Genomic DNA, 10,507 nt, shown 5'->3' with positions numbered 1-10,507 from the left:
CTGAGCTTCTTCCTTGGCTTTGAAGGCTCTGCGCAAGAGAGTTCAGTAGCGTTGCTAGTGCATCGATGTCCTGAGAAGGAGCTGGGAGAAAAAATTGCCCCAAAAGCAGGTTATGGGGCACGAGGCAGGCTAGGAGGGTGAGTCAGGGCCACCTGGGAGAAACAAGCGTCCCTTCTGGTCCACTTCTGCCTTTCCCGCGGGAACAAGGAGCTCCTGAGGGGACATGAGGCAGCAGCTGAAAAAGCGAGGTCTAGCTCTGGACGTGAAGTGGGTGACACTGGTGTGCGGGGACCGGCCCGGGCCCAGAGCGGCGCGTTGGGCTGGTGATCTCCGCAGCGCTTCGGGGGATGTGGTGGACGGGCCGGGTGTTAGAAGCGCCAGAAAGAAAGCTGAAATAACCGAGAACAAGAAAGGTTTGTGGGGGAATTCAGGGATAGGAATAGATAGAGTGTTTTGAAGAAAGAATGATACTTGAATGAAGTATTAAAGGAGGTTTATGTTGTAAACAAACTACAGGTTAAATTACTGTGAAGAGTTTGGACTTGAGAGGAAGAGGGGATAGAGAGGGCATGGGAGTGGAAATTACTTCTGTAGGTGTGCCTGGATGGAATCACACCAAAACCTTGTGTGGTGGAGTCACGGAGAATGACCAAAAGCAGATATTTAGGGAAACTTCATGAGGGGTTAATTTTGATAGTGCCACAGAGGATTTCTCTTTTTCTTCAGTTTCTTACTTAATGATGTCTGTAGTCTGGTTGCTTTTCTGGCAGCCTCGTTTCAAATTGCAGCAGGAAGCTATGTGGAGAATCAATGGAGGAGTGCTGTAATAAGTTATTAGCTGGCGTGAGAACCTTCTGTCTTAATCTGGATCATTTAAGCTCCCTCAAAGTCTTTCATCTGCCGTGGTTCAGTATATTAAGTAGATTTTGAGGCATACTTCTGGTTTTAAGCTCTCAAACTGTTCCTCAGTTTGTCAGAGTCCTCATGCTGAGCTAGCTGGCCAGCAAGGCCACGTTTTGTGAATTGCTCTCATCTTATTTTTTTTAACTTGGTTTGCTGGTTTGTCTCTCAGATTGTCTTGACGATCACGGCAGATTGGCACTATTGTCACAAGCACTTTTCTTTGACATCTGTGATGTGTCCATGGAAAATGCTTTGACCTAGATATCCTTTTTTGAAAGGAACAGAGAAGCAGGAACACTATCCTTTCCTTCACTTACCCGAAATAACCAGCAGTGCTCCCTTCTGAATGGTTCATGTCAGGTTCATGGTTAGTTTTGTTCTTCCTCCCCTCTTTTCCAAAAACAGTTTAGAACTACCTTGCTAGTTATAAAGGCAGTTATAAATATTGGCACTAAGCAGCTATGGATAATTGAGCCTTAGAGCCCAACTTTATGTTCTGTTTTACAATACATTTGTCAGTCTATATACAATTTTATAACAGTATATGAAGCTTGCCTGACATTCTTCTTGAGAAGTGTAATTATTGTTAACCATACAAACAAGAAAAGCTTGTATGGGAAATGTAATATGGGAATTTATAATAGCAAGAATGGGAGCACATAAGGTTTTATTTTTTGGGGGAAGGAAAGCTTGTCTTTTGGTTTTGAAAAGCATTTAGGGTAATTGGTGCTATCACAGCTTAAGTACTTAATAATGGATCTTAGTGCTGTGTTTCTGAGATGTCTTTTTTTAGAGTGAGGAGAGGGAACAGTGTATGTGAAACAGCATGAATGCCTCTAGACTTCCCCCTCCCTGTTCTCTGAGCTGGTCTGGCAATTTGGAGATTAATGATGCAAAATGGTTTATACATGACTATTTATGCTGCATTTTTCCTGGTTTTCTGGGCAGCTCATGTTACTTTATTAACTGTTCCCCAGAGAAGCTACTAAAAGTATCTGAGCTGAGTTTTTGGAACTGATCCAGTCATCCTGGAGCACGCAGAGTTGTCACAGAAGTGAAATGTTCACAGTGGAATGATAGGTGGGAGTTCTCTGTATGTATGCAACACGTGTGTGTGTGACAGAGTGGCTCCTGCAAGAAGGGAGATTCACTTCTGCACTGACTTCTCATCACTTATGTTTTTTAATTCTAAACCATTCTGGCTTTCTTGCATCACAGAAATTCTATTTGCTGCTGCTGCAGTTAAAAATGGATGAATTTCAGGGTGCTATTCAAGGTGTCTCATGGATCTTCAGCGCTGACAGATTGGTTGACTGTGGAACCAATTGTTGGCACTGGTTTCTTTGGTCTACTTGAGGAACATGATTTTGCTGCAGTGTGATAATAAAATCCATGGATTTTAATTCAAAAGTCCCTAGATCTGTAGGAACTTAACTGACATGTAATGATTTTCAGCTTATAGAGTATATTTCTTTTAAAAAGCTTGTTTTTTATATAATTAATATTCTGTAGTTAGATGGCTGTAATATCCACTGAGTTATGGAATAATTAATTTCCTGCAGGCAGTTTGGCAGATTAATTGTAGAGTCAGGAACAGAATTTTGTCCAAGACTGCTGGGAAACATCTGCCCAAAGATCATAACAGAACATCTTAGATATACTGCCAGTGCCACTATTTTGTTTCACTAGCAGTTTACTCACTTGCTTTAGCAAAAGAAAACTCGTGGTGAAATTAATAGATCTCTGTAGTGTTTTAGCTGTTTTTCAGCATCATAGTTTACAACCTGAAACCTGTTTTTGTGAGAAATAAATTGTTTTAATCCTGAGCAGTCTGAAATTCAGCGTGGAGTATAGCACTATTTTTTCTTCCCCCTCTGTAACTGATTCTAACTTAGTTTAGTAAATTCAACTAACTTACCAGAGATACAGCTTTCATAAGGAGCTGTGCTTTGGATTGTCTTTATACACAGATAATGCTGTGGTTCATAAAATAAATGGTATATAATACTACTGAGTAGATGTAGTATGACAATATTACTTGTGGTATCAGGGCTAATTAACTCCCACCAACACCGTGCACAGACCTTAATCATGGAGGCATGAAGGTACACCAGCAGCTAGTGGTCAAGGAAAGAAAAATGCAATAATAAAATAAAGGCCAGATTTCTGTTTTCCCTGCAATAGGTAGGTTAGAGGATAGAAATCATTTTTGAAGCCTATGAAGCATGTTTCTAATTAGAACTGGTTTGTGTGAGGCTGCATTCCACCTCCTTCCCCTGCTGTAACCATTAACTGGTGGCCGTTTGACTCCTGGAGGTGTCTGCAGTGTTCCTGGCTGCTTTGATGCTCACTGTGGATTTCTCTTCCTAGATAACCTGCTGGGGATCTCCTGGGTGGACAGCTCCTGGATTCCCATCCTGAACAATGGGAGCGTGCTGGACTACTTCTCGGAGCGCAGCAACCCCTTCTACGACCGGACCTGTAACAACGAGGTGGTCAGGATGCAGAGGATGACCCTGGACCACCTGAAGTAAGTCCTCACCTGAAGCTGCCTCCCGTGCGACGTTCTTTGTCCCTCCACCCAGAGGCTTTGAGGGTTGAATGGAAGCGTGCTTGGAACCTCCTTCCCATTTGTGCTTTTTAGTCCCACCACTTGTCAGGGAGCCCATTTGTGGGGGGGGTTTTCTTTTTTTGTATTTGGATGTCTTCTGATTCCTCTTATGCCATTTCAAGGAGGTTCTAAGTGTGAAGGTTTCCATGTATGTTCTGAGGCTCCAGTAAATCAGTGTTGAGATATTTCTCTGAGTTAGAAAAGCTGTCTTCTCTCATCCTGCCAGCTCAACAGAACCCAAGTAACAGTACTGTAGTTAAATGTCTTTCTGTGGTGAGTAGAATTTATATTAGGGGATACTTAGAGTTCATAAATAATTTGTTTCCATATCCTGCTGGCTATGTGCCATAATTAGTACAGAATCCCTCCAAAGAGCTGGCTTTTTAGTATGGATAATAAAAGTAGTGAGTGTTGTGAATAAACTGATCACAGATGGTTGTGTAATGGGATTGCAGCATGCACAAGTTAACTTCCTTTGCAGTTCCCCATTTGCTACACGGAGCACAAGTGGGATGTTTGGAAACTATTTAAAGGCTCCACAATACGATGGGGGGTGTGCAAGCTGAGCTCAGAGTTCCATGCTAAAGTGCACTTGTGCTCAGATGTGGCTGTGGGGAGGCTTTCACATCAGACACACAGATGGGCACCTCATACACTGGTCCTTTGTTTCTGTGTTTAAATGGCATCTCTATGATGATGGGTTGTTGTCTCTCTTGCTGTTTGTTTGCTAACATGTTCTACTTGGATGTTGTGTCAAGCTGTTTTCAGTCCCTTTTGTACATACAGCTAGGTTTTGGTAGCTAGCTCAGGAAGTCCCGTGCCTTTATTTACTGCACGTTATACAGAAGAGCTTCCAAAACATCAGAACTTTATCCCTTCACTGCCAGGTCCTTGGGTGACTCTTCACTTCCTACAGATTTTACTTTGAGTAAAATATGTATTCTGGTTGCTGCTTTTTCAGCCAGATGGTTGGAGTGGAGTACATCCTTCTTCATGCTCAAGAGCCCATTCTCTTCATCATCCGAAAGCAGCAAAGGCAATCTCCAACACAAGGTAAAGTCACTGACTCTTGACACTGTTGAGAAGGCAAATCAATCATTTTAGTCTGTCCCCAGTTTGTGTTTAAGCCCTTCTGGTTCCCCTTTTTTGCCTTTATCTTAAATCTAAATAAAAACATATGAGGCTTTATGGTGGGGTGGAAGTATTTTGTCTAGCAGAAAGGCCTCTGGTGTCCTCATAGCAGGGGTTGCCATCTTCTGGTGAAATGGGGAGAGTGCAGTGAGAGGGATTTTTGCCATGGGATATTTTCCTGTTAGGCTATGCAAGAATTTTCATTTTTGTTATTTGTATAAAGGCTAACCATATCCTTTCTTGGGGCTGATGAGCTTAGTTTAATTTGAGCTAATCATCTGAAATAGTTAGTATGTGATTTTTATTTATTTTGGAGAACCACAATTTCCATTAGATACGGAGAGAGCTCGTTTGTGCTTCTGTTTGTGTCTCCTCCCTCTCTTTTTCAGTAGCTACTGGACTGTCTTCTGTCTTTACTGCATGTAAAATAATTTGGTCTATTTGAGAGTAAGCTTTAGAGAAAAGAAAGGTAGGGTTAGTGCTAGTTATTTCTGAACTGTTTTCAGTGACTTAGGCTCTGTGTGCATTTTGGTCTTGTACAGGACTTTGCCTTGTCTAGCAATGCTTCTTATTTGCTTATATCAAGTACTGACCTCTTTCTATTGCAGTTCCATTCTGAAAAAGAACATATACGATTCCTTCTTTAATTCCATCTTTAACTTGTTTCTTTATTAAAGGTTTTGACGCAGCTTTCAAAAGGTGACTATGGAAATATCATGCAGCCCTTCATTTCCTGTTTTGGCACCCTTTAGACAGTAGAGTTGGAGCTTCCACAATATGTGTTCCTATTATGGTACCTTGACTGAGTCACATAATTCCCTAGCTCAGCTGCTCCCCGTGTGTTTCATTTTGTCATGGTACAAATGTTACTGTATTTGAGACATGAGAACAGGGATGGAAGACTAAAAGGTAAGGAGTTCACAGCTACTGTTGAGTACTCAGAGCTGCTGCAGGCCTCTCTTATGACTTCTGTGTGGTTTTTTTAAAAATATATTTATATTTTAAATTCCTTAAGCCAAGGTTTTGCTTCTTTGAAGTGATTTTGGAAAAATCTTTAGATCTAGTGATTAGGGAGAGTTACCTGTCTAGGGAAGTAGGCTGCTCTGGTTCAGAGCTGTGAGACCATAAAGCTGCTGTTCTGTGTTTTGCTTCACTTTAAGGAAATGCTGAGAATCCTCTTTCTTTTGAGAAGTGGGTACCAGCTGTCTTGGCCTGTTAATTTAGGCAGGTGTCTATGCTGAGAAGGATGAGTTTAGTCCTGTCAGTAAAAAGGTTCAGGCAGAACATGTTAATATAGATTGAGGAACTGAAATAAATGTGTATACAGGTAAGATCCTTGGCAATGTGAGGCTGATAGCTGTGGCTTCTCAATTGAAGAATATTTGACAGAGTATTGTGGAGAGAGTTGGGATGTTCCTCTGCACTGCAGCTCTCATGAGCAAGAGTTTTTGATCAGTCAGAGGTTCCAAGTCTGATTTAGCAAATGCCTTTGGGAGGTAGCCTTTTTTTGGCAGAACGTTATTAACTTTGAGTGGTGTGCTTGGTGTGTGCTCAGCTGCCATTGGGTCTGGGAAGTCTGGCTAAGAGGACTCTACAAGCTGGAGAAAGCTGAAGCCAGAAAAATGAAACCTGATGTTGTTGTGGGTCCCTGTTGGTGGCAAAGGCAAGTGGAACCACTTCCAGTACAGTTCATTTGATTTTTTATTGTGTAGCTCTGGAAACTCCAACTCTTGTAACGTCAGTTATTTATTTGTAGGACTCAAAGCTGATGCTTTTCCACCTGGAAAGCAAACCTTGTTTTCTTTTCCCATTATTGGTCTGTGGCTAAGATGTAAATAAAGCACCCTGAAGCAAAAGGTTAAAAAGAGAAAATTCGGTGATGAGATGAATATTACAATTTCTGCTGTTACTACTGAAATTCAGCAACAAATAACACAGTCTTCAGCCAGAGCTTTAAACTCATCTTGCCTTTTGTTTTCCTTTTTCTCCCTACAGTTATTCCATTGGCCGACTACTATATTATTGCTGGAGTGATTTATCAGGCACCTGACTTAGGCTCTGTCATTAACTCCAGAGTTGTAAGTGTTCTGTGCATTTCATGTATACTGGTTTGTACCTGATTTTACTTGTGGTTGTTCCCCAGGCTCTTTTAAATCCCTGCTTCAGTGTTTTTGGGAAAGATCTTATGTAGCATGCAGTAACTTAAACATGGGTTTTGTTAATATAGATTGAGGAACTGAAATAAATGTATATACAGGTAAGATCTATATATGGCAGCCGAGCACACACCAAGCACACCACTCAAAGTTAATAACATTCTGCCAAAAAAAGGCTACCTTCCAAAGGCATTTGCTAAATCAGACTTGGAACCTCTGACTGATCAAACACCATGGGTTAACATAATGTGCATCCCACATGGAAATGAAAGATCCAAAGAGAGTGTAGTGTGGTCCAAAAAGTAGGATACATTATTTAAGGATGAAGGATCAGAATAACTGAAGCCACACAATTGGCAGAACAGCATGAGGTTCAAATAATCAAAAGAAAAATTACATGACAATACAAAAGGAATAATAATTAAATACATACTCAGTGATGCTTGATTTTGAATGTTCTTGTTAAGGTAGTTTAATAGTTTAAATGAAGCTTGTGTTTTTCAGTTGATGTGATATTTGTTTTTAAATTAGATAGTTGGATTTGTTTTGATTTCTTCTGTTTTTAGTAAACTACTGCTTTTGCATATTTGTCAGTCTGAAAAGCATTTCAGAAAAGGTCTTGTAAGGGCCTGTTTAAGAGTTAACATTCTTGGTCCAAAAGTCCCAAGTTCCCTTCCCAGAGTGAAGAGGAATACAAAATACTAATGTTAAAATCCCTGCTTTCAAAACTTTCAACTGTGTTTTCTCCTGAAATTCTGAACCCTGCCTGGAACACGTTCTTGTTCTGAAAGCTGACTGCAGTGCATGGAATTCAGTCTGCTTTTGAAGAAGCTATGTCCTACTGTCGGTACCACCCGTCCAAGGGCTACTGGTGGCATTTCAAAGATCAAGAAGAACGAGGTATGACTCCTGGTTGCTCCTGTGGAGTTTGGGAGGAGGGAAAATAATGTAAGGAAATGTTTGAGGCAGTGCACAGTGATGCTGTAGGTGGAGCCAAGGGTGGGAGATGGAAATGGTGAGCTGTGTGTCAATGTTCAGTAGGCAACTCTTCAACTCACTGGTGACCAAAGTACACATTCAGAAGTCAGGCCAGTTTGTCAGGAGAAGAGAATTGTCCTTAACCTGTTTTCCACAAAAAGATAACTCACGTCAAAGAGAGAACATAGGTGAAGTTTAGAGGAGAGGCAGATACCACCTTCTCATGCCAGAAAGAGCTGCTAAGAGAACAGAACTTGTAATGCTGCTGCTTTTACATTTCTTTGACTTGCAGAGAAAGTGAAACCAAAAGCCAAGAAGAAAGAAGAACCAAGTTCTATTTTCCAAAGGCAACGGGTAGACGCTTTGCTTTTAGACCTCAGACAAAAGTTTCCTCCCAGATTTGTTCAGGTATGACACTTATAAGCCATAGTGTTACTGCAAGTTGAACAGCTGATACTGAGTGGGAATTCTGTGTGCTTTCTGTAATGGGAACATGGATTAATTATGTTTGAAATGGAAGGCTCTGACTGGTGCATAGGCTTCCTCTTTGTAATTTCAGGAGTCATTAAGACCTTGGCAAAACTGAGGGCAAGTTTTATTATACAAACTCCATATCTAATCACAGGGGAGATTAGATCTGTCACCTATCAGCTTTTGCTTCTGCTTCCAGTTTCCTGCTGTGTGAGCTCAGTCAAGCCACCATAGCTGTTTTGTTTGAGTTGCTCCATTGTTCTGGAGGCTCATTAATTAGCATGGAAATTCTTGGCATTCTGTGAAGTAGTCATGTGACTATTCTGATTGTCTCTAGTAGCCATTTGCTCCACCAGGTCTTCAGTTTGGGAGCAAAGGAGGCAATGTTTACAATGTCTCACAAAATGTTTTACTCCTCAGATGTGGGAAAGTCTTGCTAATGGTGTATTTTTTCTTTAGTGCTTTTCAGTTGTCAGAGGGAAAAACTGTTACAAAATGTTAATCTGATTTTTTAAAAAAATGTATTTAGCTATCCCTTCTACCCTCAACTCTTACTTGCAAGAACTCATTGTTTGGTTTATATTCCAAAATGAATAGTAGGAGGGGTTAAAAATTATTACTAAAATTATTACATTGGTTCTGCTGACATGTTGTTTTATATGTTTTTTTTTCCTCCCTCCACAGCAAAAGCCTGGAGAAAAGCCTGTCCCAGGTAGGACTCTAATACTTCCTCAAGACTTGAAAAAAAGGCTCTATATAGCAGCATCTTCCAGTTGCCAGATAAACTCCTGGCTGCTGCTCCTGAGGGGGTTAGGAATTCTGGTGTTGCCTAATCATGCAAAGTACTGAGTGAGACCAGGGTACTAGGTGAGGGTTCTCTGTGACAGCTGGAGTGCACCTGAAAAAAATCAGTTCTAGAACTATTGCCTGAAGATCCAAATGCAGGAGATGGTCTGTGAAAGGATCAGTGAGGGAACAGTTTAGTTAGTCCAGCATTTTTAGTTAATTTTTAATTTTAGTTAATTTTTTAGTTCAGATAAAATCCAGTGACTTTTGTGCTACAAACTCAGGAAAACTTGTGAAGGCTTTGAGCTGATCATAAGCAACCTCAAAGCAGGAAAAGCATGAACTATCTCTCTTCAATCTAGTCTACTTTTATACCTGTATAGGTATGAATTTGATTATTCTTATACCTTTGAAATTAATTTTGCCCCTTAGGCAGCAAGAATATTTTCTAAGTACTCTGAACAGTATTTTAGGAATAAAAATTGAGGTTTAACTTTTTTGCTATTACTTCTTAAGTGGATCAAATCAAGAAGGAACCAGAACCAGCCCCTGAAGCTGTCAAGCCAGAGGAAAAAGAGACTGTGAAGAATGCTCAGCAGAGTGCTGGTGCTAAAGGACCACCTGAAAAACGGATGAGACTCCAGTGAAGGGAGAAGTTGTTACATATCTGGACTAGTCAATACCTGAAAAATGGGAGATCCTTGCTCCCCTTTCTTTTATATTTAAACTCTTCCACTGAGACTGATGATTTGGGGACTGAAGTCCCTGTAACGCTTTTTTCTGCAGAAACCTGTCACACAGATGTTAGTGTCATGGTGTGCACTGCATCACAGAAGGTGTTTGCAGCCTTCATCTTACTTGGAATATTGGCTTCTGAGAACGTTTTTTTTGAATGGATGTATTTTTCAGCCTCTTGAAATCTTCACAAACTCTTGCATCCCTTATGTCTTGGTTTCCTTTGTAAAAATAAAAAGCTTTATACAAAAAAAATTGAAATTGAATTCTTGGCAGATAAAGTTCCTGGCTGCTGGAATGCCTTTCTTAAATCCTTACTTTGCTAGCAGCAAATATGCCATGTGTGCTGGCAGGATTTTTTTGTTTGGATATCAGAATATATTGTGTGGTATTTTGAGGAAGAAAAGTTCAACTAAAGGGTTTAGGCTGCCTCCTATAAATTGCTGTGCCTTTAGTATGCTTGAGATGCAGGTAAAATATTTGATAACTGGACACTCAAATCTGTGTAATTAGATGTCTGACTCCTTTCAGTCTCTAAATGTTCTTGGGCACTCATTTTACTTGATGGCTAAGGTGGTCTTTTATTACAAAAGCCAGTGTTCTGTGAGAGAGATTTATGGTGACATAAAACAGGCTGAAATGTTTTGCTGTAACACACTCAGTGAAGCTGTTTATATTTCTCCTTTTTTTTTTTTTACTGTAACTCAAATATATCAATTGCATCTCTTCCTCTGTG

General features: G+C 40.5%; 1 protein-coding gene across 1 annotated transcript; it reads left to right on the top strand.

Moving 5' to 3' along the window:
* Positions 1-223: 223 nt before the first annotated feature.
* On the top strand, positions 224-10,069 carry MED6 (mediator complex subunit 6). Its single transcript, XM_008947725.1, has 8 exons — positions 224-413; positions 3,220-3,433; positions 4,476-4,567; positions 6,641-6,723; positions 7,593-7,701; positions 8,072-8,187; positions 8,935-8,962; positions 9,553-10,069. The coding sequence occupies exons 1-8, from the start codon at positions 224-226 to the stop codon at positions 9,681-9,683; spliced, it is 963 nt and encodes a 320-aa protein (XP_008945973.1). The 3' UTR covers positions 9,684-10,069.
* Positions 10,070-10,507: the final 438 nt, after the last annotated feature.

Source organism: Merops nubicus, unplaced genomic scaffold (assembly GCF_000691845.1).
Source record: "Merops nubicus isolate BGI_N331 unplaced genomic scaffold, ASM69184v1 scaffold16779, whole genome shotgun sequence".
Lineage (NCBI taxonomy): Eukaryota > Metazoa > Chordata > Aves > Coraciiformes > Meropidae > Merops > Merops nubicus.
The sequence above is the reverse complement of the archived record's forward strand: the minus strand, read 5'-3'. Positions and strand labels throughout refer to the sequence as shown.